The sequence below is a fragment of the Prinia subflava genome, chromosome 11, assembly GCF_021018805.1.
Source record: "Prinia subflava isolate CZ2003 ecotype Zambia chromosome 11, Cam_Psub_1.2, whole genome shotgun sequence".
NCBI classification, from domain to species: domain Eukaryota; kingdom Metazoa; phylum Chordata; class Aves; order Passeriformes; family Cisticolidae; genus Prinia; species Prinia subflava.
The window spans coordinates 20,981,842-21,009,058 of NC_086257.1; the positions used below are offsets into that span (position 1 = coordinate 20,981,842).

At 41.1% G+C, this 27,217-nt stretch overlaps 1 protein-coding gene across 4 annotated transcripts in view; it reads right to left on the reverse strand.

The window, feature by feature from the left end:
- Positions 1-1,126: 1,126 nt before the first annotated feature.
- FNDC3B (fibronectin type III domain containing 3B) overlaps positions 1,127-27,217 on the reverse strand; it is a 186,064-nt gene continuing 159,973 nt past the window's right edge. For all 4 annotated transcript variants that reach the window (XM_063408242.1, XM_063408243.1, XM_063408244.1 and 1 more), the window contains 4 exons: positions 23,787-23,999; positions 15,187-15,353; positions 12,276-12,403; positions 1,127-4,649 (listed from right to left, as the gene is read on the reverse strand). In XM_063408242.1, coding sequence (XP_063264312.1) covers positions 4,338-4,649; positions 12,276-12,403; positions 15,187-15,353; positions 23,787-23,999 — 820 coding nt within the window. In that variant the 3' untranslated portion in view covers positions 1,127-4,337. The remainder of the gene's footprint in view (positions 4,650-12,275; positions 12,404-15,186; positions 15,354-23,786; positions 24,000-27,217) is intronic.

Genomic DNA, 27,217 nt, shown 5'->3' on the forward strand with positions numbered 1-27,217 from the left:
GAGAGGAGAGAATCGCCGCTGCCATAGAAACCCCGCGCTGCCGGGGCACACCTGGCACTGCTCACACTGTGACATGTGCAGGGCCACAGCCCACGGCTGCACCGCCCCAAGGGCTGCTGGTAAGGCCACAAAAACACCCAAATACCAGCCCCTGCTCTCTTCCAGAACTTCTCAAAGCTGGAATTTCTCTTGGCAGCAGGCAAAGAGCTGTTGGTAAATACAGCATCACCCAAGCCCGGTTACAGTTTGCTCTGTGCTTCCTCACAGAAGAAAATCCATGGTGAATTTAGTGCTACTTATCCAGCTCTGCACAGTCTGGGTGTGGGAAAGGCACCCAGCACCTCTGCAAAAACCTGGGGGTGATAACAGCACAAGGTGACACTCAGAACTCCAACAGCAAGTGTTTAAATCCTGCCTCACTCCCATATCCACATCCTGCTCTCACTGCCCTCCAGCATCTCTGCACACACCCCTGGCAATAACCCACGGACCACTGAAAATAAAAGTGCTGATTACTATTTTATAGACATATTTAAAAGATTTTGTTGAAGAGATTGTCTTGGCAAGCACTGCTTAAATAAAAAAGATGAGCAACCAAGTGAAAAAAGTTACTGTGTTCCCCTAGGAAAACCCCACTCATGTTGTAAACTGCAGGAATTAAAAAAGCAAACAAATCAATTGTTGTATTTATGCAGTGACTTGAATAAAAGGATTAAAAAATTAATATGAATGTGTTTGACAAGAAACATATATGGATACTAGATTAATTCATAATGATGAGAAATTGAATTAATTGCACATAATTATTAAGTTAAAAGCTCTAGTATTTCAAGTGTTTAATTACTAAGAGAGAACCAACCTAGGTATGTTTCTATAAATATAAATTCTTAATTTTTCATGCAACCTATTTTAAAAAAGTGATTAGAACACCTGACTTTCAGATTATCATTATAAGCTTACTCTTCACAAAACCACAAAAATTACTCCAATTATAAACCAGAAACATCCTGAGGAAAATTCAGAGCTCCCACTCTTGCTCCAGGATGCACAACAGCACTGACCTGCCAGAAGGGGCCACATGGACCCAAAAGGGCTGTGTTCAATTAAAATAAAGAATTAAAACAGAAAGAATTAAAACATTTATTGGGCATAAATATATTACATATACACTACAGATACAGTTAAGTCTTACATACATAGTGTAGTATTTGCAAAATCTATACATTAAAATTGATATGGCAGTTTTAATATACTGCATATGAAATAGTCTAAAATTTACAATACAAGAAAACTTCTGATTATTTTTTTTTAAAGTTGAAAAGCTTGGAATGTATGTTCCCATAGTGAGGTAAAAACATTTTCTTTTTCTTTTTCAATTTAAAGAACTGTGCAAGGATAAGGTTCATACACATTCAATTAGGGCACTTCTCAATCGTGACACTGAATACTGAGCTACTGGAGCCAACAAACAGGATTAGAAAACACTTCAAGTTCATAAAGGAAAAGGCAGAACAATATAAAAACATCTCTCTCCTTCCTTAAGGGTATTAAATACTTAGTGTTTCATTCTACCTTTGTTGGTGGTGGTGGTTTCTGTGAGAGCAGGGCGCCCTGGGGTTGGATCCAGCACCTGCCACTGCTGGAGCAGGGCACGAGGAGGGTTGGGAAGGGCCAAGGCATCAGCAGTGGTGGGTCAGGGACAAGTCCCTCAGAAGAGAAGGGTGATCTTTGTCACTGGCACACGAGTGACAACCAGATCACTGTGCCAACAGAAACAGCCTGAAAATGTCAAATTCACTGGGCCCAGCACAATCTCCCAAAGCTCAGGCTTGGGCTGGGGGCTCTGGTGAGGGTGGTCCCAGGGACCCAACAAAGCAGCAGTGAGAGATGCTCTGAGAGTGACTGATTGCTCTCCCCTCCACTTCTGCTCACTGCTTTTAGTAGCACTCGTATTTTGAACTTTCAGAATTGCTAAATCTAGAGCACATTGGGTTTTTTCCTTTCTTTATTAAAGCAGTTTTGTCTTTTTCTTAAAAAAAAGGTGTCAAGCTCGGCTTTCATAGCAGCACTGCTCAAACAATATACCAAAAATAAAAAAAGGGAATCTATTCAAATTTCTGGGTTTTTCCAAACTAGCTGGGTCTTTTCATCGTTTTAAAAAATACACTCTTCTCCCCTCCAATGAAAACAGCTGTATACTCTTTGCTCACAAAATACAGATGCAAGGTCACAGAGTTTCATATCACAAATAAATTTAAATAAGATGTAAATAAATTTGACGAGCCATGACTTTGGCAAAAAACAAAAAAATATATATATTTAGCTCAATGCCATTAGTTTGCAAGGCTAAATCAAACTAATTATAGTCAATAACAAAATACAGAACATTTCTAATATTTGCTACATCTAGAGAGGCACACAGAATAATTCATTGATCTTAGCACTTTCTTTCCAGAGATGATTTTGTTTTTGGATACATGTAAACGTTTGAATCACTGATAATGGGTTTTTTTGGCATTTAATGTACTAGATGCTCCCATCTTCAAAAACACAAGAAAATGCAAGAAGATTAATAATACTAGGAATGCTGCCAGGTAAAAAGTTGACCTAAAGTACAACAGTATAAAACAGACAAAATGTAACATGCTATGGGGAGGGTGGAGAGGGGGTTTAGATTAGTACATAAGTACACTTTTTATTTTTTATTTTTTTTACAATAAATAAAAAGATTGCACTGTAATTGGTATTTAAAGTACTGTATGCAGTATATAGTATAAATAAACCTAAAAACAAAAATAATGTTTTTTTCCCCATTACTTTGGTTAAGGGAATATTATGCTAGTACAGGACACTGAATCTTAGACGATGGAGACAGAGCACAAAAAAGCTAGGACAAAAGCAAAATCAAGTAGCAAAAATATACAAAAACAAGAGGCAGGGAAATACACTGTGTCTGTTGCACCCTTTTGGAATCTATTTGCACCTCCAGCTCATTTATGTCCCTGAGGTACTCACACAATGTTGACTTAATATAAATAACCCCATGACTCAAGAGTTAAAAATCTAGTGTCTCGATGGATTAAAATGTGTCTGGGAAGGGGCAGGCAGGAGGGGGACACTGCCACCACAGCAGGGACCATTCCTCTGCAGGACTCTCATCTCAGTTTTGCCAGGTACCAAGTTATTTCAATCAGCCCCGTGGTAAGAACAGCATAGACACCCTTTTAAGGTATTTAAAACGAACAGATGTGATTTCTGATACCTCCAAAAAAGTTCTATAAAATAGATACCCCTCCAAAAATAACAATAATATTAATAATAAAAAAAAAGATCAACTGACAGTAAAGTTTGCTTCCATTGAGTGTAAATCTCACCTAATTCAGTAGAGGCAGTAAGCTGCCACCAGCTCGAATCATATAAATCAGGCTGAACGTAATAGAATAATATCTAGTATTAGATTAGGAATAGTTATATACAGTGACAAACAGACAAGTTAAAGCAGCTTTTAAATAGCTGAACATGGGAATAACTAACTATTGCACAATGCCCTCTTACTTAAAATTACTGCTAGGAATCAAAATGGTAAAAAAAAGATCTAAAATGCTTCATAATTTATATGCGGTTTGGTTATTTGATTTCATTATACAGGCAGTTTATAGTGTTTGTAACTGTAAAAATAACAGGTAACTAAAAAGGTTTTCCAACTGCAGGATGCTGTTCCAATTTAAATGCACTAAACAGTTAAAATAACTCAAGTTTTATCTTGAAAATTGGGGCAAATGTAGTGAATAATTCGTAGGCAACATTGCTAATACTGTTCAAGGAAAAACTGGTACTTGACTAACATTGTATTCTAGTCTTACCACTATACACACTTGTGACTAATGTTTAGAAGGAAAAAGAAGAGACAACAAAAAGTGACTCATGATTAAAACTTCCTAAATAGTAAGATAAAATAAGAGACTGCATGAACTTCAGTGAAAAAACCCAAAACAACATCGAAAAGGCAAATTGGTGACAATTTTGAAATCGTGAAGGAAAAACAACAACAACAAAATCTTGCTTTTGGTATCTGGTTTGCTTGTTTCTCCAGTTTGACCACTTCCTAGTTCTGAATTTCAAAAAGGTGCATCAAAACACTGATTTATCTTTCTTCAAGCTAGAACCGTAAAAAACAAGAGCGGTATATAAAATGCACGGTAGAACGAAGGATTTAAAAAAAAAAAAAAGAAGGGCGGGGGAGGGAAAAAAAGGAGGAGGAGGAATATCTGAATAAATGTGTGGATTATAATGCGTAGCATTAGTTAAACCTGTATGCTGAACTCCGGCTGGCTGGTTTACTTCATAAAGAAGTACTGCAGTATACAGGCGAAGATGATGGAGAGGCTGGCGAAGCCCAGCACGATGAGGGCGGCGAACTGTTCGTCCGTGGGCACCATGGCCTTGGCCTTGGGGCCGTCGGCGCCGCCCGGCTCGCCCGGCAGCTCCGGGGCGCTGCGCTGCGGCGCGAAGGCCACCGAGGGGCTGAAGGGCCCGCTGAGCTCCTGCGACGTGTCCAGGCACCGGCGGCAGGCGCACACGCGGAACCGATAGTCCGTGTTCAGCTGCAGGCCCGACACGTGGAATGTGGTTTCTTCTCCCTTGTACACCTGGGAAACAAACAGGGAGTGTGGTCAGACACAGCTTTGCTCCAGCCCTCGCGGCGGCAGCGCGGCCACGCGAGGTTCCGCAAGGATTTCACAGAATGGTTAGCTTGGAAGAGACCTTCAGGATCATCGAGTCCAACCCATGCCCTAACACCTCAACTAAACCATGGCACCAGTGCCACATCCAGGCTTTCCTTAAACACATCCAGGAATGGTGACTCCACCACCTTCCCGAGCAGGCCATTCCAATACTTTATTATTCTTTCTGTGAAAAACTTTTTCCTAATATCCAGCCTATATTTTCCTTGGCACAGCTTGAGGCTGTGTCCTCTCATTCTGGCAGTTGCTGCCTGGAGAAAGAGACCAACCCCACCTGACTGCAAACATCTTTCAGGAGATTGTACAGAGTGAGAAGGTCACCCCTGAGTCTCCTTTTCTCCAGGACAAACACCCCCAGCTCCCTCAGCCGTTCCTCACAGGAGTTGTTTTTCAAGCCCCTCACCAGCCTCGCTGCCTCCTCTGGATGTGCTCAAGCATCTCCACGTCCTTCCTAAACTGAGGGGCCAGAGCTCAGTTTACACAGGACTCAAGGTGCAGCCTCACGAATGCCATGCACAAGGAAGAAGTTATATATTTATTATTATTATTATTATTATTATTGTTTTCAGTCTGATGCCTTAAGTCTTTAGCTTTTACATTTTCCAGATCCTGTACTGCATTTGTGTATAATTCTGAACTCCATACAAAGTGTTAGTAAGCTCTCTCCAGTTTGGTCAGACAAAACAATCCTTCCAGGCCTGAGAACCAAGGTCACCATTGCAGCCTCAGGCCTCAAAAAATGATGAACTGGGGGGAGCAAACTGGGGGAATGTGACTTCATTACCTGAAGCTGTAATTGGACAATTAACCTCTGATATGCAAACAGACCAATCTTATATCTGTCTGAAAAACTCTTCATCATTGTCCATCTTGGGTGCAGCCTCCATGGGGCTTTTACACTGCCCAAGGTGTATCTACTGAAGGCCTTTAATCAATACCAACTTTATTCTCTAACTCTGTCCAGCCTCTGTTCCAGGTAGCTCCTCCAGGCATCAAGTCAAGTCTCTAAGGAAGCTCTTCTCAAAGGAAGGAACTCACTGGGCCAGTGCAGGTTTTGGAACAACAGAGGCACGTGGAGGACTTCCCAACAAGTCTCAACACACTGGGACAGACAGCACATCACTCAGTGCAGCAATGATAACACACACTAACCTTCTGTGGGTGTGATAAATGCCACAAATGTATTTCTGCACTCTGAAGGTGTGACTGTATGCCTAAAACATGTCTAAGACATAATCACCCTGTCTGGCCCCAAAAGGAAGAAAACCTTCAAACGAGGTTATTGGAAGTCATTCAATGTGTAGTTGCAAAATTGCTTACAAATGTCATTTTAATGTATTTTCCCCTCTCATTTCTCTCAAGAAACAGCAATCTTGCCAGAAATTGCACTTTCAGAACTGTGGAAATAATATAATATTATTAAGGTATGAAAAATACCCTCTTGATTGTATTATATTTGGTTCTTTACTAATCCAAACCCATCACATATTTACCTTAATCAAATGTAGGTACCACATGCCTCAGAGCACAAGCCACGGTATCAGAAAGGAGAGAAAAAAGTGAGCATCTGAGACAATTTTGTGACTTAAATGGAAAAAAAAACCCACTGGAAACATTCACAAACTCTGAAAACAAATAATTTATATAATGGATAGTTGTTGAGACTGGTATTTTATGAAATGAAAGAAGTGTCACAGAGTGGCTGTGTCTGCTGGGAAAAAAAAACATCCTGAACTTCAGATGCTTCTTCCTCTGCTCATTTACCATTTCCCTTCTCTTCGCTGTGGGGGCTGAAGGCTGAGAGCATCTCTGCCCTCCCAGAGACAAGAACTCGTCTTAGGAAAGGGGAGCAAGTGGGAAACTAGTCCCAAGCCCATAGAGGATTTCCTGTGTGTTACTCTGGAGTAAGAAATGATGAGGAAAGAGAAGAAACCTGCTCAGCTGAAGACCACTTAAAGGAAGGGCTCAGCTTCCCAGCCTTCCTGCCCTGCTTGCCCCTGAGACTCATCCCTCGGTTAAACAGTCGGCTGCTGATCTTCTGAGAAGCAAAAAGATCTTTTTGATCTTTTGTCTGTGACAAAAAGATTAAGGTGCTTCTTTCATTTGTCTTCTTTCCTTTCCTTTTCAGCTTTCACAGCTTCTCCCAATGCAGTTTGAGTGATGGCCACTCTGGGTTTCCAGACTAAGCACAAGTCCTCTAACAGACTCGTGATTCTTGGACCCAGGGCACAAATCAAGAAACAACGTTTAAATAAATGTTGCCTTGCTCAAGTATTGCTCAGCATTTGCAGGAAGCTCCCTCTAGGTCAAGTGCCAGCAATACAACAAATTCATCTCATAAACCCCTGTGACTGGCCACAGCCATGCCACTGCTGCCTTTCTTCTCGTCTTTGTCTAACCCAGAAAGTCTAACTCTCTAACCCAGAAGTGAATCATTGGGTTAGAGGAATTGCAGGGAAAACAAACCTGAAAGTGCTGGAGCAGCCCACAGAAGGGATGTGAGGGTTGAAACATCTGTTTGCAAAGCACCCCTCATCCCAGGAACACCTCTGCCACGCTGTTCTCCTACAGCAATTCCATTTCTAATAACCCTCCTGTTGTGGGCAACTGTGTCCCACGGGACTGGGTCAGGATTCTTCCACCTAACTCCCATTTCTTTAGATTCTGAGTCAGGGCAACTCAAAGCCCTCACAAAGCAACTGTCAGCCAGATTTGTTTTCTGGTGCTGCTGTAATTAATAATTTCCTTTCAAACCATATAGCCAGAAAAGCTCTACTTGCCTTTGCCACAAATAAACCTTTGCAGCCAACACTTCTGAACCAAAATAAAAAATCCAATAAAATCCAAATAACGACATTTAACTAAAAAAATTACAAACTAAACTTCATAAATTACATTTAAGAGATACTAAGGATGGTACATATACAAGTTTGTCTTCGGACTGAAAAAAATCCTGTCCAGTAAAAAAAACAAAACAAAACAAAACAAAACCAAAAAACAACCACCTAGGGTTTTTACTTGTTCTGTTCTGTCAGGGTGGTGAATACCAGTGCAACTGGAGGCCACGTTTGGCTAAATCAAAGACCTATATCTTCATTACAGTCTAACAACAAGAGATGGCCAAGTTCACTCGAGCCAGCTACTCAACAGAAACAGGCCAGGCAGACAAGTGAGGGAAGAGTGTATCTGTAAGGGAAGTTTGAAAAATTACTGGAAGTAAAGAGATTATATTAATATTATATGTTAATATAATAATTAATACTCACCAATGATAAGGACAAAACATTTCCTGCAGCTATGAAAGATAGCTATGGAAATTGTCCTGCTTTAAGTGGTTTTGAGGAGTATTTACCAGCAGTGGATCTACCTATCAGTAACAGGTAAACAATTATTAAATTGTCACCCACTCCTGGCAGCACCTCAGAGCTGTGGCAGGATGCCCCCAACACAAACACATTTGTGTGAACACTGTTACACTCTGTGAGTGGACTTAACATACACAACAGAAAAAAACCCTTGGCAACTCTGAATAAGGTCTTTAAATCTGCCAAACAAATATGAAATCAAATGTAACTCTATGAAGCAGCAATAGTATTTTATATACAGCACATTATGCTTTGGTGGCCAACAAGCCAAAGTGAAGTGCCTATCCAATTTATCACTTTTGGTTCCTGAAAACAGCTTTTTGGTTTGGACACTTGAGAATATAATAAAAATGTGATGAGCTTTTTGCCTGGCTCCCTCAATGAAAATATCATCACAAGTAATAAACTACTGTTGAAGCCTCTTTTGGTATTTGATCCTACTGATCAAGCTAGAGAGACAGAATTCCTGCAGGCAAGGATTTCTCAATTTCACTGATCTCATTAAATAATTCTAACCCTCTCTCCCTCCTTTCCAAACAATAAAAATGACAGTCATAATTGCCCTATAAGCAACACACTGGAAAGTGCAAGGTAACCTCACCTGGTTGTTGCATCCTGATGCAATGGCCAATGTCTTTAATAATGAATAAAAGCCTATTTTGTATGCTGTTAAAAAAACAGAATCATGGAATGGTTTTGGTTGTAAAGGACCTTAAAGATCACCCAGTTCTAACCCCTGCCATGGGCAGGGACATCTTCCACCACACCAGGCTGCTCCAAGCCCTGTCCAACCTGGCCTTGGACACTGCCAGGGATGGGTTTCAATCCATGTCAAAAACATGCCTACTTTAAAAGTTTAATTTCTTCTAAGTCACCTGACAGATTTCTTTCTAAGAATCTGGATTATAATTTCATCCAAATTCAACATCAGCTTCACTCACTCCACTGCTGAGATACTCAAAAACCCCTCAGAGCTGTGTGACAGCCTTGTCTCCTGAACAGGGAAACAACACTTCCTCACAGAGCCTGCCTTGAAGTTGTTTGCACTGAAAAACCCCAACCAAAGGAAATTATTTGTTCCATCTCATGACACAAAACTGGCACCAGGAGGAAATACTCAGTGCAAGTGGCACTAAATGCCAGCAGGTACTGTGTAATTCTGTCATATTCTGGCACACAACCAGCACAAGTGCCTTTGACTTATTGAAAATAGAGAAGGAAAGCCAATTTTTGGCTGACTAGAGCTTTACAGAAATTATCAGTTCACTAAATCATTTCAGATATTGTGTGTCTACACAATCTAATCCAAACAAAAAACAATAATTAAGTGAGAGCTTGGTAAGGCCAGCTGGACTCTCCCAGGCACCCACCTCTCAGTGCAGACCTGAGAATTGCTAGGGGATTCTCACACACCCAGTGTATCCTACCCATGCTTGTTCTTCTTTTGGAAAGCATTTGGAGGCAGTTTTTTTCCCAGATGTGTGGCAGAAGCTGATGAAACACTGCTGCCTCCAAATTCTCAGAAATTTCAGAGGCAGAACATTTTGCCTCAGTGGCAAACAGCTTAAGGATAAAGAAGTTTAAAAAGTTCAGTTCTCACTTCCCATGGTCAGTCCTCAGGAGGACCTGGCTCCTGGGTGATTCCATCCCCAGAGCTGCTCAGCTGGGAAACCAAACCTTGGGCTGCTCGGCATTACAGCTGTTACCCCAAATTTGCTGCACAGCCCAGCCCACTTCCCTAAATCCACATGAAAGCTGTGCCAACACAGAGACAGTTTAATGCACTTTGGAGTTAATTCTGACTGAATAAGCTATGCTAGACAGAAGTGCCAGAAACAGAAAAACAAATCCAGGCCACTGATTCCTGGAATCTCCTGTGGCTTACATCCTGATTCATAAACAAGGAAGATTTGATTTCCTAAAAAGAACTGTCCTATGCCATTGCTTTTTTAAATTATCTGTAAAGATAAAGCATACAAATATACAAAAAGGAACACACTGTGTGAAAAACAAGGAAAGGAGTAGTTAGCATTTTTTAAAATACACTTTCCAGGGAGCTCAAATGTAATCTGTTTAGCTCCAGCAAATCAAATTCTTCAGACAATTCTCAGCAGAGAAATATTTACAAAATATTCTCCCAGAGGAGCGCAGGATGGCTGTAGTCCCAGTCTGAAAAAAAAAAGGGCTTTTGAGTACTTTGATATCACCTCTGCTAGATCAAGCGGTGGAAAATCAGCAGTTTTTAGGCTGTGGAGGGCTGCAAACACTGGGGTGCAGGGGAGGGAGAGAGCTCAGGTGTGACAGTCTAGAGAAAGGACAGTTTTACCCAAAAGCATATCAGTGGCTGATGTTGCATTCCATGAATAGCCTGAAAATCTAGAATGTATTTCATTTGTGCCACTCTTCAAAACAATTTGCAAAATGTTTCTAGTATCATATACCCCTTCAGATACATATGCAAAATATGTATGTCACTGCAGGGAACAAAACATATTTAAAAATAAATGTAGGACTTGCACCTCAAAAGTAATTAACGTATCACTAATATTAATGAACGTACTGGTGACAGCACTTTTCAGTTAAATAGTAGCAGGTGATCACAGGCATGCCAAAGCAGAGGTGAAAATGTATTAGCCAAAAAAATCACTGAAAGGTGTTTCTGTATTTGTATCTTTATTTTACAGGAGCTCAGAGCACGCAGCCACTGCAGCTCATGGACAGGGACGTCCCCATTGCTGAGACACCACTCACATCCCTGATGGAGAAAAAACATCCTGATGGGCAAAGGTGATTTCTGTGAAGGTAAAACAGTGGAAATCTCCCTCTTTCCTATGGCTGGGTATCAGCCAGCACAACTACCCAAGTCCCAGGGTCACCTGGAGCATCCCAGCCAGGAACCTCTAGCAGGTTCTAGACTCACACTAAAACCCTTCAACATAAGAAGACTCTGAAAGTATTTTTTACTTCCTTCACTGCTGTTTTTTTCACACCACAAGTTCTGGACTGTGCAGATTGATCCATCACTCATGTCCCAGGAACGTGAAGCTGTGTCCAGGGACACCAGAACATTTTCAGCACTGGGGCTAGGTTTACTGAAGGGAACACACCAAAGCTACCCTGTGCATCAGGCAACAGCAAAATGACTCCACTTATCCACTTGCCACTGACATTATGAGGCCAACACAGTACACAGGGGTTTCATTACCTACACCAGCACCAAAAATGTTTCCTGACAAAAACAATCATCAGGTTTCTGGATCTTTATCGCCCCCATGAATTGTCTTGCTTTTTTCATGTTATTTTTGATAATTCATTAGTTCTCAGTAGCACTCAAAAACAGCCTGAAGAGGAACAAAGACACAATTGCAAAGGAAGTGCTACCTTATACATATTTGTAGGAGTTTAACTAGCACAGCACAAGAGTTTAATTAGCATAGCCTATCTCATTTCCCTAATTTGGATTTATTTGGAATCCGCATGACAACGAAAGAAAGCACAGGAAGAAGAGATGAAGTGCACTGCAAATCACACAGCCAGAGGTGTGATAGATGAAATAAAAGATCTAACTGTGAATGAGCTGTTCTGTTTCAGGAGCTCTGGGGAAGTGTCCACTTGTGATGTCTAATCCAGACAGACAAGGAAAGAAGGGTCAGCTGTACCTCACTGCCTCTGCTCCCGCAGTGACACAAAGGATACACAGCAGTTACACATGCACCAAAACCTCAGACAGGAATGAGACAGATGAACAAACCACTCAGCATGTACTTGACTGAAAACCTTGATGGACAGTCTTGGAATTGGCTAAGAAAGGTTCATCTTTTGACTTCATCTCATCTCCAGATAATGGTTAAGAGCAGCCGGCTCAGAAGCAAGCATGGGTGCACAGAATTGTAACTTTTTAAAGGTTAGTACAGTTAAAAATAGTGATTAAGCAGAGAAAGAACACAAATCACTCCAATAAAATAACCATGTTCCATATACTCCCTTAGGGGAGAAAACAGCCCATTACAGCCCTTAATTTTGACTCAGCCTTTACCAAAGTGCACCTGACACATCACCATAGGGTGTAATTCAATACAGGATAAAGAAGCAGCAGAGGGGATTTTCAAAACCATTTCCATTATGCCATCAATTTAACAATATTAAATCCAGACTGTTTCCCTACCTGCTTGTACTCAGATTCTCTTCCAACCAGTACCTGCAGAACATAACCTACAGGATCTCCCTTCATGGGTGGGACCATTTCCCAGGTAACTTCACAGGAGTTTCCTCCCAGCTGTGTCACTCGAGGGGCTACAAAAAAAGGAAACGTGTTAATGTTTAATATAAAGACTGCACTGAAATCTTATTTTGTGAGCACTGTAATATATACCAGAACATTTTAAAAAGGATAGAGCACCTCTTACCTGTCAGCTCTGTGAGGTGCTACAAAGGAGGAGTGGATTTAGAGAAAACTTCCAAAACTTAATTGCAGTGCACTAATCTTTTCAAAACAGAAACCAATGTGCAAGTTACACAGGCATTCATAAAAGCAGCAATTCTGTGAGCAAACATCTGTGCCAGTGGAGACGCCTGCACATCCCTCCCATGCTACATGCCATTGAAAGAGAGGAATAATACCAAATATTTCATTCAGGAAAAATAGAAGAAAGAGTGTGAGAAGAGAAGCTAAAGAATCTTCTGTATTAGAGATTAAGTCCAGTCTGGGATGCAAAAGGACAAGCATAATTATCAAGACTTGGACTTGAATATAACTCTGAGCCTGACACCCACTTGATCAGACCTGCTATTTCTAGCCAGACTTAAACTAGTGCTCTCACTAGAACTCCAGAGAAATTCAATTTGTCAGGTGTCACAAGGCTGCTGTCCCTGGCAGAAGCTCTCTCACCACCTGAAAGACAAGCAATGCTGTGCCCTGACCCACGGCAAGCTCACAGGAGAGCCTAGCAGAGCACAGACAGGGGCAGCACATTTTTATGTACAACAAAGCATCTGCCACTGGAAGGCATGAAAAAAACTCCAGGGTCCACCAACCTCTTCATCAGGCAGAGCCAGCAAACACAATACCAACAACAAAAAAAGAATAAAACCGGGAGAAACAAGAGTGCTGTACACTTGTATCAGGTGGTTAACACATGCACGTGCACGGACATGAGCTTGTTAAAGGCAATCTAGATCCCCAACCCTACAAAAACAGACAACAGGAGGGTCTACCAAAGAAACAAATGCTGCTGCATACATTACACGAATTTTAGACTGATTTGTTACTTCCCAAGAGGAACACATGAATCATGAAGGCCCAAATGTAATCAATATCCATTTACTTCTCCCTGCACATCTGCTAGTGTTGAGAGAGTGTTAATAGACGCCTTCATCTTAGCTGACAACAACAATCTCCATTATTTTTCCTTCTTCTATCTCTCACTTCAATACATGTAAGATTTTTGTCTGACACTTACAAAACACTGCCATTAACAACAAAGCTGTTCTAGGGTTGGCATCACTAAGAGAGTGATTAGGAGATCTTACAGGAGAACAAACACTTTCTTCTGATAGACAAAAAGCCAAACTAAGTTTATCACGTAAATTCCTTTGTATTTCTCTGAGAACAGAAGGGAATCAACACCATCATTTTGCATCATCACTCCTCCCCATGGCATCACTTCCCCTCAGCAGTGCTCATTAGCAGTGTTGTCATGCCCTTTTCTCTGTCACAGCCAGTGCTCTGTCAGGTACCTGAGGTCCCAGCCCACACACAGCCTGGTATTTGCACCATTGAGACTCAGCCTGATGCTCAGCCCAGGGGATGAGTCACATCAAACAGGGACTCAACAGGCAGCAGAGTGGGAGTTCAAAACAAAAAACCTAGCTGAGGTGAACTGAATCAAATGGATTTTTAGCCAACAAAATGCAAGTGTGACTACAGTGCACGCTGGCATCCTGGGTCATCCCCGGCGAGTTCCCTTCCCCTGGCTGGGCAGCACATCTCACATCTGTGTAAAGGTGTGAACCAGGGTAACTCAGCCCTGGCTAAGTATCCTTAACCTCAATCCCACAGGTATTTTTTGTTGGAGAGTGCTTTTCTCCCTGGGGTTGGCTCAGAGCAGCTGACCTAGCAGAGAAAGACACCCCCAGTGTTCTCCCCTCTCTAAATACCTGGTTACAAAAGGTATCAAAATCACCAAAGCCACATTTTAAATACAGAGAAGCAAACAAAACCTCTCTGACAAACTGACAGTTATTGTTTCTCTCAGAAAATCACAGGGCTTGACAGGGAAGATGTTAGCACACAGGAGAAAAGGTGCATTTGATTTCAGCTCAGCTGATCTGACAGCCCATAGAGCAAACCCACCACCTTTTCAATTTAATTTGAGAGAAAGTCTACTGTACAGCCAAAGAAGGACTAATTAGGCCTAGAACAAAAGGTCTAATTACATGAAGTTTTATAATGAAACATCTTGCACTGTGGTTTTTACTTTTGCTCCTTCCTTCCTTCCTCCTCCTCAGGAGCATTATTACTTAGGACAAAATTTACACACAGACATTTCATTATAAAACTTCATTTAATTAGGCCTTTAGTTCTCCTAGTGGAACACATGCTGAGTTCTAAGTCTAATGCTCTATATGTGAAATATCACAATTAATTTTATACATTAAAGGAAAAATAAACCCTGAAGGTCTACATTGGACATCATAATCACAACAAAAAACATTAAACTTCACTAAAGCTTAAGTGGGTAGGTACACACACTACATCCTGTTACATCCCTTGTATAAATGATGTGGTAATCCAGAGCAATCCCCTAGTAAATATTGATAGCAGCAGCATTTGAAAAGTTTTTTATTACAGTGGTGGCTGACATATCCTCTATGTTGCTTGGGTGATTTTTTTGGGTTGTAATTTAGCTTCCCACCCTTAAGTAACTTCACAACTCAACAGAAATCTAGAGTCAGCACAAACTGCTTCTTCACATGTATTATTACATCCTTATGGTAACACTTACAACCTCCCCTCATACTTACCAATTACATAAATATTTACATGTTACTTACACATAAAAACCCCTCCTACATACCTTTGATTGCAGGTGGGACTGACTTAGTTGTGCAGAAGGTACAGATTTCTGAGAAAGGTCCCTCCCCAGCATCGTTGACAGCCTGTATTCTGAACGAGTAACAGGTGGATTCTGTCAGCCTCTGGATCTTGTACGTGTGGCTTGGTCCCCTGTAAATTGGGATAAACCTGAAACAATAAAAAGGAGAGTATGTAGTTACATTGGAGTGGCACTGACATCTCTGGCTATTGCACTCAGCAGCTCCAAGTACCCAACTCAAGAAAACTGGCACCACGTGCCCTGCAGGGCTGTTAAATGCACGTATTAAAATGTCACATTAATAACACACTGATGGTGAGGAGGAGGTCAGGGAAAGCAGAAGTTTATTCTCTCTTTTGAAAGTATTAATACCTTGCAAAATGATTACATGAATTATCAGGAACAACATCTGCCAGAGGGCTCCCCACTACCATGGAATCAAAATGGATTCAGCCTGTGTCCTACAATACACCATGTGTGCTGCTGGTTTACATGCATGATAAAAACACAATTAATATGTTGACTCTTTAATGAATTTGGACTTTATCTGCACCTTAAGGCACAAAGACATGTCTTGCAGTCATCTGTGCCATCCTCCAAAACACTTCCATTGACAGGACTAAACAAGAGCACACACAGACTTGTCCAACAATGTAATACTGAACAAAATCAATGTCACTTAAAAATAAAGTGTACAGTTGCTAAAGAGAATCTGACTTCTATTTTCTATTGCTCTGCTCAGATAAATGTTTTTCCCTAACAGTTGTATGTCAGCCAGTAATTTCTAGCTAAGCCCCTGACCCCCAGGAGCTGAGAGCAGTGGGGATGAAAGCAAATAAAGAGGAAGCACCCAGAGTGTGCATCCATCCACTCTTCCTCCACCAGGGAACAGCATCTTGCACGCAACAGTCCTGGCCTTGGAGAACAGAAAATTTGCTGCGTAGGATCACATACTATTTTTTGATTATTTAGTATCTTTATTCAAGTATCTGAATGATTTCAGAAGGTTTTAAATCACCAGGAAGCTGAGAGATATTTTTCTTTGACCTCCCTACCTAGGTGCTAGCTTTATCCTTTGGCTTTGCATGAGGTACAGAGTACAACCAATTTGAGCATTTCAAAGAAACTGGGTCTGTCATTAGCTCTCAGAGAGAAAAACCAATTTCTATTACATTATGATTGCAATCCACCGAAGTACAAACAGATCAAGAATCATCTGTAATAAAAGGAAATATTCAGGTAACTCAAATTGCTGGAAATGTACTCTGAGGACTAATGTGACCTACTACTCCCACTGAGTTTTAGTGAGATCCACACCTTGATAGGAGACTAAAGATCTGTGCCCACAAGTTTTTAAGAGGAGACTTTAGAACCAACTTCCAAACGAAGAATTGTTGAAATTGAAAAGTTGACTTAATCTGTGTATGGAAACCTTCCCTGTCCTCTGTCTCCCTCACACCTTCTTCAAAATAAGACATTTTTGAATCTCAGAGGTTTGCCCAGTTAAATTCAAAAGACAATAGGCTCAACTGGCACCTTGCCTTGGAAAACATTCAGCCTCTGTGCTTACTGGCATTCTCAATACAGCTGTATTTTTTTTTTAAAGTTTGCACCATCCACAATTAAACCTAATTTATTCTAATTCTCCATACTGCATGGAACCATCCATGTTCTCCTCTCCACTAAATTAGCAGCAGATACCAAAAAGAAAGCAACTTTCACCAGGGATGGAGACACTCCCCAGAGGCCACATCTCATGGAGTGATCCCAGTTCACCCTTCCCAGACATTCTCACGTCAGTCATGGATTATTTATTTACCTGCACACAGCAGAGGAGAGAGAACATCACGTCCTACAGCAATTGTTAGGGAGACACCACTGCTGTTAGTTTTTCATCAATACCCTTTTATTTCCAGTGAAAATCTTCTGGGAAGTATTTTGCATGCTGCAGCTATTTTGTTTCCTCCACTTCAGTCACTTGCAGTCGAGCAGAAGAATATGAATGTACTTGCTCTACCTCTGCTCATTAATTCCCAGCACATTTGGAGCAGCAGGTTCCCTTTCAAACTCTCGGGTCTTGTTTATGTTTTGGTAAGTCATTGATTCTTACAAGAATTTAATTTGAGAGAAAGTCTACTGTACAGCATAAGTAGGATGGCAATCTTGGGGGGAGGCACACAGGCTCAAGGAGCCACCTGAAGATTTCTGTAGCTGCCTCTCAAAATACGTGGTCATGTGTCAGGATTTTGGCTGGAGAGCAATCATTAATACAGCACCAGTCTAACCTGGTGACCTGAGGCTTCACATCAGCACACAACTGCCTAATTAGAACCTGAAGTACAAGAATTTCACAAACCAACAGCTCTTTTAATATCATTAATGCTACAGCATGTTATCTAAACATTTACTGCCCCCACCTACTTTCTTAGACTGCTCCTCTAATTTGGTTGCAGAACATTATCAAACACTCACTGATTTATGAGATTTTCTCTCTCCACCAGAAGCTCCCTGTACTGTGGGTGGTGACAAGGAAAGCAAAGCTTCAAAACAAATTCATCTAATCAGAGACAGAGAAGTAAAGTCAACACACTTTTTTTTTCATTTCTGCTGTATTTTAGAACATTCTACTCAAAGAAAAAGTTTCAGATTTGCAGCATCTCTCATCCCCACATCCACCACTGTTCCTATAAGCAGTACCAGGGTGACCCAATCTTTTCAGCTTTGGGGCACTTTTCCAAGCCACTCTTTGGGATCTCCTTTTGCTGAGAGGAAGTAAACACATAACAAGAGTTCTCCAAAGGAGTTTTGAGCTCCCACAACCTCTCCCAGCTCTGGCTTCCAGTCCTAAAATGAGGTGTGGACCAAACAGGTGGGATGCACTTTGACCTGAAGATCTGTTTTCTGGAAGATTCTTTTTGGAAAGTTTTATCTGTAATACATATTATATGTATTATCTTTATTAATGTATGCTCACCATTGCCAATATGATTTTTGTTTTTATGAATAATAATAGTAACAACAGGGAAGGAAACATTTCCTTCCTTATACTTTGAAAAGCAAAACTAAGTGAAGAACAGAACAAGGCAGGAAGAGAAGTGATAATAGTCAGATGGGAAGAGTTTGGTTTTCTTCCCTGAATTTTCTAGCACATCTGCAGGCAAGACAAAGGATACTTGCTGCCAAAAATCAATTTTTAGCCTGTTTCTACTAGATAACCTTTCATCTGCTGCTGAATTTGAGTTTGTAACCCCTATTTACAACAGAAAGTCACTTGTCAGATGTCTGGAATTATTGAGAGTTGAAGTATTTCAGCCTACAGAAGCTTCTCTATAACAAGAAAAATAGCTTTTTTTGGAAGGCGCATCTGAGCACATTCAGGAGGAATGGAAGACAGAGCAGCAAAGTGCCTGAGTGAAGATTCCTGTGTGTAGCCACATCTGGGGGGCAAGGAACAGGCAGGGAGGGTAATACTGAGCACAGCTTAAATGAGAATTAATAGCATTTGAATGGAAGATGTGAGAGAAATTGGAGAGAACACCCAATGGCCTTTTGAAATTACACAGTTGGGAAGAAGCAGATGATGATGCAGCTACAACACCTTGTCAATAAGCAACAGTGGATATAAATAAGAGTGAACCTAAAACTAAAACCAAAAGAGAACAAACACAGTTCAGAGCAGCAAAGCAATATTCTTACAGCCCTACACGTGCTTGTCTTCCCTGTGCAGCATTAGAGCCACTTTCCCAGTGTGGCAGCAACTAAGAGTGTTTATGGGCCCTCAAATGATGCTCACTGAGCACATCCTGTCCAAGCTGCTGCTGTGACAGCCCCAGGAACCTGAGCAGAGCTGGAGAAGGGAGCCAAGCTCAGCCTCTGCTTCACCAACGTCAGCAAAGTGAAGCTGGAACCTAAAATTGTGCTCTTGGAAAACTGGCCAATGTGATCCTGCTGCACTAAGCTGAGCCTCCATTATACTTCAGAGATTAAATCTTAGTCATTACTCTAATCAAGGCATTATTTTTCTTATAAGGTTGTTACAGATGGGCAGAAAATAGTTTTTATTACAGTGACAATCTTGGGTCTAGATGCTGCTCTTATTTATGATGTGCTGTGTGGAATATTCAGCTACCCATCAAGTCTGAAGTGCCTGCAGATGTGCACAGATCAAAATAAAGGAGAAAATTTTATTTCTTACCAAAGCAGGGAACTTTTGAATACATTTACAGAGCAGCACCTGACTCAATGTCTTGCCAGCTTCCTAACAGCTGAAACACCTCATCTCACACATTTAACATGGTTTTCTCAGGCTTCACTTTGTCTCAAATAATGACAAACATACAGTTAATTCACACCTACTATGAATGTTGGTTTACTCCTGCTTCCAGGAAGAAAGGTGAAATGCATTAACAAGTTAACTCTCTTACACTTGGGAACAATTCTCCCTCTTCTTTTCCATTTGCAAAGCCCCAAGTATCTGATCAGAATGCTGCTAATATAAATATCACTATTATTAATAGCAATACTCACCTACCCAACACAGCAATAGGAACACAGGTTAGCTTGAAAACTTTCCTGAACATTAACTTTCTCTCTAGCCAGGCTTGCAGTGGAAACTGTAGCATGCCATCTGTCTCGGTGCTCATGCTTAATTTCCTTTTATCACTGTTTTACCCAATATGAAAATGATTTTTTCCTGCAGGTTTTTGCAAGGATATGTTAACTTATCTGATTTTGTATTTTTATAGAATTTCACAAGCCAGTAGGACTGATACATAACAATAATTGCTGTTAAAATGGGTGTAAATTGTCTTGATCAAATCAGGAGTGTAAACAATTTTTTAATTAGACTGCTTGAAACTTGCAGTAACCAGGGAATGATTATGCAAAAGTCACCAGGCAAGGGCAGCACATTCAGCAATTCATCCCTCTGTGTTTCTATTCTACCTGCAAGTTAAAGCAGAGCAAACAGCCCATGTTGAGGCTCATATGTTCAACCACTCCCTGCTACCACCAGCTGAAGACAACAGAAATGTGGGACAATTGTCAATGATCCTTACATTATATTTTTAAAGAATATGTTCAGGATGTTTCTTAATCAACCTTATCAATGACTCTCCCTTAAAATGTAATTCCGTGTGTATATGTTGACTGTGATTCTGTACACACATAAAAAATCACACAATTTACCTGAACTGCAACATACAGTCATCTAAAATAAACACAAGCAACTGATAAATGACCCACTACTAATTTACTTGCTAATTCTCCCTTTCAGACTGGATATTGTGAGCATTTTAAGACACTAAGAGGAGTAATTAGTTGTGGGAACAACTAAAGATTAATTAACAGTACAGCAGGAAAAAAATAAAAACCATTAATTAGGTTCATTTGTTCCACAGAGGAAAAAATCCATAGTATTCTGGAAAGTAGTGCAATTTGATTAACATAAATTTCCTGACATTACCACAATTAGAAAATGAAGCCACAACTGATAGTTTATTTAAAAAAGAATGGAATTTCATAGGCCTCCTTACATAAAGGTCACTAACTCTCAACTAACGTTTCTATGTACTGAGCTTTCCAAAAACAGATTTTTCTTCATTTCCACTCAGTGCTACCCATAATTGAAAGGACAAGTGATGCTAATTTCATCTTCCTAAATGTCACACCCCGAAGAGCTAATGGGAGCTAACGCAGGTACACCTCTGATGTGAACACCTCTTCAAGCCCTTACACTAATCAGTGCCAGAAGATTTCCAAGTATTTTGCTTCACAGGTCTTGAAATCAATGAAACATTTGGTCTCCAACAACTGGCTTGTTACACCTCATTAAAGAAAGGAAAAGTTGAAAACAATCCTTAATGACCAGGACACACTGGAGAGCACTGGCTGACTGTGATTACATAAAACCTTTATGTTTATCTTTACCAAAAGGCCATTAAAGCTGTTGGGTCAGGATGGGACTTACTGATCATTTCCTTTTCTTAAAAGAACTCACTCATCTTTATATTTCTGCTTGTGAAAATGCTTCAACAGCATTTTAAAGGTAACACCCATTTTAAACCAATCAAGGGACAACTGTTATACTGAATTGAGGGATTCCAAAATAAAGGTGTTCTCAGTAATTTCAGATGTCTCAGGAAATACAATAACAATGTTCTCTGAAAGACCAGGGATAGGACAGAGGCTACTATCCATGTTTTAAACCACAACCTCTTTCCCTGAATCAAGTATTTTCTCTTCTCCCAACCGAGTGGATACCATGGCACCTTCCTACAACTCTTTCAAACCATAAAGTACTCCAACACCTCCTTCTAGATCATTTATTCTGTGTCATTTTTTCACCAGAGAGTGCCTTCCTAGAGGGCTGGTCAGTCCCAGGCCTGTCAGTGACTCAGAGGCATTTGGACAATGCCCTTAAGAACATCCTTTAACATGGGCAGCACTGAACTGTTCAGGCAGTCACCCTGCATGACTGCAAGTCCCTTCCAGCTAAAATATTCTATTTAATTGCTCCCTCACACGTGCACAGTTTACTGTGCAATTGAAGAGGCCAGTGATGCTTAAAGAGCTGTATTCCAGTATTTTCCACACACAGGGGTGAGCAACCCCTGAGTCCCAGGAGGGTTTATTTAATGGGAATGATCTCAGAGAGGACTCCTGCCTCTGTAACCTCCTCCCTGCTGCTCCTGCGTGGGCTGTCCCTCCCTGCTCACCAGGGATGACAGCTCCCCTGGTTGTACAGAGCTGCACCTTGCAGGGGCATCTCTCACTGTGATCAGTGCACACAATGGAAAGCAAAAGGACACTGCCAGACAGGGAACAAATAAACAGATCTGACTGCCAGGACCTGCCCGCTCCAGCTGCTCTCAAACACAGCAGTGCACCCATCCCACTCCTCTGCCCTGCCCAACCTGGGGAGGACTCATCAGCCCCAGCTCTGCTTCATTTCAGGAATTATCTGGGCTAATTGTTCCAAACCCAACCAGCAAAGGGAGCCATTTCATGGAATGGCTCAGTTCAAGCAGGAGGAGGCAGCACAATGTGGAGGAGCAGTTTCCTTGAATCTCTGCATCTCATGTGGACTCTAAGTCAAATTCACAGCTAAGAGGATCCAGCAGAGTATCCAGTTCAACTGGCTCCCCATTAAAAGCTCGTTAAGAGACTATTTGCAGTGGGAAAAGCTTGTCCAAAAGCAAAGGATCATGCTAAAGCTTTGTGCCAAAGCAAAGGAGAAAAAACCCTTCCTTGCCTGCTGCGAGGTAACATTTAATTCTTACAAGAAAACTTACTATTTTCCTGGGTATAAAGACAGGTGAAAAACAATTTAGAGTTCCTCACCACCCTACCTGCAGTGCTACATGAAAGCAAAGCAAAGCAGCCTGCTGCATGTGCCTTTAGAGCTGACTGAATCCCAGGGTGCTGCAGGTGATGGGCTCCTGCCAAGCATCACTGCACTCTGAGGGAATTGTTTTTACCAGCCAGACTTTCAAATGGGGATTTAAATTCATTGGACACCTCTCAGGATTAATATAAGGGAGTATGTACCCTCTCTACATCAGTACAGTGGAGATACTGGGAGGCATTAAGGCATTATTCATGGTGGGTTTATTACTTAAAATTAGAGCTTTTGGGTCAGATCTTTAGCTGGCATAAACTCAGCATAGCTCTATTTAAATGAAAGGAATTGTGCTAATTTACAGCAAATTAGGATCTGTGCTGAAGGTCTCTAAGGATTATCTACTCGATAAGTCACTTATTTCAGCTAATTGAAGTAGTTGAGAGTGTTTCTTAGTAAATTATGAACCATCTATGATATTTATTCATTGAAGAGCTCAGACTGTTAGGCATTACTTGCATATTGTCTTTCTTTCCTTCCTTTTTTAAATTTAATATATCTCATCACAACTTTGGAGCTACATTAGCAAATCCTCCCATACAAAGTTCACATGGGAAGATAATTTTTGCTTAGCACTGACTGTTTAATTTAAACACAGATTATTTTGTTTCTTGAACACCTTATTTCAAAGTTATTGTGGAGCTGCCAAACTGATGCCAAGCTCGTATTTTCTATGCTGTGAAACATTACAGCTATAAAATCAAGATCACCATGTTGCCCAAAAAACATTGTTCTGCTCAGTTTTACCTTACCTAGACCTCTGATTTGTAACCCTTGGCTTTATTAATAAACACAGCAGGCTGGGTGCAGTATCTTTGTTTCATGTATTCCAAAAGGTTAAGCACTGTGGCCATGAGACTTGATTTTAAATTTACTGGCAGAGAGGTGAGAGTTCTGCTGAAATTTCTCCATACAGGATTGATTTCTGTTAGACCTGGCAGTGTTAGGTTAATGGTTGGAGAGGTTTTTTCCAACCCTAATGATTCCATGGTTCTCTACCACTTACAGCTTTGCTCATAACTTGCTCAGACTGCAGGCACAAAATGCCTATTGAAGCAGTATTTTGTACATATTGGTAGGCACTGAGCAATCAGGAAAACAGAATTTTTCTTTCACTCACAAATGTGTTATGATGAACAGAATTCCTTTTCATTAGCACAAAGACAAGATTCATCTCTCTTACCTTTTATTTCTGTCCTCTATCTGCAAGATGAAGACCATGTCATCAGCAGAGTGAAGCTTGGAGCTGCTGTCTCCCCACTTCAGCTTCAGGCTCTGAGGCCCTGCTGCAGCACACTCCAGCCGTGGAGGTAAGGGTGGTAATGGCCTGGTTTTTGCTTTAATAAAGTGGCTAAAAGGTCCAGCTCCAATTTCATTGACAGCCTGGATCCTGATCCTAAAATGAACAGCAAAAATATGTGCATTAAATGAAGTGTTTTCACAAGGTTCTTGACACAAACACATCCCAAGGAACCAAAGAGCCTTCTGGGGCTGACTGCTGCACCCCTGCCACAGTGCCCAGCCCAGCTCCCAGGGCCTCTTGTGGCAAACTGCAAGGTTCTGTTAGCACAACAAGGATCATCCTGCTTAGGCTGCAGGAGCTGCAGGGAAGATGTCAGAAATGCAGCAGGGCAGAGGGGAAGGTTTGGATCTCAGGACCTGCTGACAGCCCCTGCAGCCACAGGGACAGGGGGAGCAGCACAGGACAAGCACAGCCTGGAAAATGTGAAGTGCCCAGCCATGAGTAAATAAAAAGCAAAAGTGTGTTCTGGTTGTCTAACAAAGATCATGGACTAATTGAGGTGAAATCATTCAGGGAAAGCACTGGTGGCACTGCCATGAAACCCATCCCCATGCTGGCAAACACCCTGAAGACCAGAGCAGTGTTCTCTCAGTGTCTCACCAATTTAAGCACAGGAATTTTACTATTTAAGCACAGGAAACTCTGCTGAGAGGAACTAATGGAGAAGGTTAAATCCACAAACCTCCTACACTCTGGCACAAAGTGCCAGTGAACTATCCATTAGATCAAATAACTGCTGGACCCAAGTCACTCTCACAAGATGCACAAAAGCCCTCGAGCCATTTGAAGACAGCAAGAAGAAAAGCAGACACCTGCCTGGTCACAGCAGCTTGAATTTAGAAATGTTCCTAAGACTGAGCCAGTCTTCTAAATCCTGTTTCTTTCTTAAGATAATGACCCCTGCTTTCTACTTTGTTAATTTTCTCTTACCTCTCTGCACCTTAGTTTAACACTGAGATGAGTGAGGAGTAGCAGTCTCTGACTACGGTAACATCAACAACGCCATACAAAAGTGGGAAATTTGCATTTCCAAACAGTTTTGAGGACTGTGTAAATGGAAATATTGGTACAGATGAGCCTGAAAGGTTTCTAAAGTTTGTTAAAATAAGAAAAATCAGGATGGAGAAAACTAATTAAGACAATTCAGCCTAGTTTAGGTAGCTGGAGAGATGCCATTTACTTTGGAAACCCTGTGCACAGCAGCCTTGTATTTTCTCATGGGTAAAGACTCTTCACAAGAACTGTCTTTCCTTGGCAAAGCTACTTATTTTGACTGAAGAACATAAAGTGATCCAAGTTCACACAAACAACATATGAAAAATTACTTTGAACAGCAAATTTTCAGCTCTACCATCAGGAAAACAATGTGTTAAGGGGATAGGGAAAAAAGCTCTCCAGAGAGTATCCCCCCATTGGAAAAAACCCCACAAAACCGTATTTTCTGCTTATCAACAATACAAAAGGTTACATTGTTAATAAACATATTGCAAAATAATGAAGTCTGATCATTGGTTAGTCAGCTAAAGCCACTGCACACTGAGAATGCAGTGTGTACACAGTCATATGCAAATGTGTGCTTAAAACTTTGTTTATTGACCCAACCATGAACAGGGGTAATGCATTGCTGGGTGTGGAGCTGCATTTTCCCTTTAACCTTCCTATGGCTTCAGGAAATGCATCCTGACCACCCTATAACACTCCTCTTCTTCCCTAAGGGTGGATGGCACAAAGCTCTAGTGGGAGCCTCCTCTTCAACTGCTGCTTGCAAGCATTTCAGATAGAAAGAGCAAAAGGCTTTTCTAGTATCTGAAGAAGCGTAATTAATATAAGAATTAATCTTCCTTCATATTATGTTACTAGTTTGCTTTAGATTGAAGAGTCATTACATCAATATTTAATGGTACTTCTAATAAAAAAGCAAAGCCTGCCTATATTTTCACTGAATTCTATGAGGCTATCCATTAACATGTGCATATACACAGTAACAGCTATATCACAAAATGCTACTACTGCATTTGTAGATTGATTACAACAGCGTGCTCTAGAGTATATATCCTTTTTTTTTGTTTGGTATCAGTTAAAGTCTTAGTAACAACAAAGCCTCTCCTCTCCTTGAGCATTGTAACTTCAGCTGGTTTCCAACTGGCAGCTACCACACCTGAAAACAAGCAGTGAATTAATCTCTCTCCAATATCACACTTTTTAGATATAAACATGCACAGAAACCTCCACTTCCTTGTCCTGCTTCTGCCAGGTATTTGCACAAGGCAAAAATGAGTCTCTTCATTCATTTCTTTTCTTGCTTTCCTCTGCTGCACAGAGTTCTTGCTCCCCCCTTCTGACACACACAAATATGCACACACACATCCCCTCCTGACTCTGGAGCACAGCAAGACTGATGGAAACTCTTAAGCCTTAAAACAGAGACAGGCATCTTTACAAATGAATGATGACACTGGCAAAGCAGGAATTGATTTATTCCACTCTAACACAGCTGATGTGGCCACTCTTTTGTGCTGATTGCACCACCACAGAGCCCTGTAAATTGCCACTATCATTCCCAGGGCCCGAGTGTCATCACACACACACAAATAACTAATTCTGTTTTTCCCTGTGTGCAACCCAAACCCAGGTGTCACCTCCCTCTGAACACCAGCAGTGTCTGCTCAATGGGCATCAGGCCTTGGGAAGTCCAAAGAGAAGGGGAGAAGGAAGAAAAGAAAGAGAAAAGGGAGAAAGGGCCATGTGGAGAAGGGAGGAGAGCACCTTGAACTGCTCCATCTCTGCTCCAGCTCAGTGCTTTTTGGTGTCCCTGCCCCAGCTGTGACAGTGAGCATCTCCAGCTGGGTGGCACAGCCAGGGTGGGCAAGAGAACATCCACAATTAAGTGGAAACCAATTACTGTTTACAGAACTGGTACTGGGAAAAGCCAACTCTTTATTTTCATGTAAAAGTATAGTATAGACAAGTAGAAATACTTGCAGTAAAAGCACTTCCTGAATTCCTTTCAACTTTTCCACTAATGGTTTCTAAGTGAAAATACCTCAAACACCCTCTTGGAAAGAAAGATGGTTTAACAATCTGCCAATCACAATTTTACAGCAAGTTTTTTGAAAATGTGAAGACTGTATTTAAGAATAGAGCCTAATTCTGCAGACCCTGGACCAATAATATTTCTATTCATTCTCACATTTTCCCACTACAACTTTTAAACATTTAGAAAAAAAACCATAAATCAGACTAGGCAAATTTAGAAATCACAAAATGATCTTTAACAGATCATTCTCTCTTAAAAGATTCTTGACCCAGGG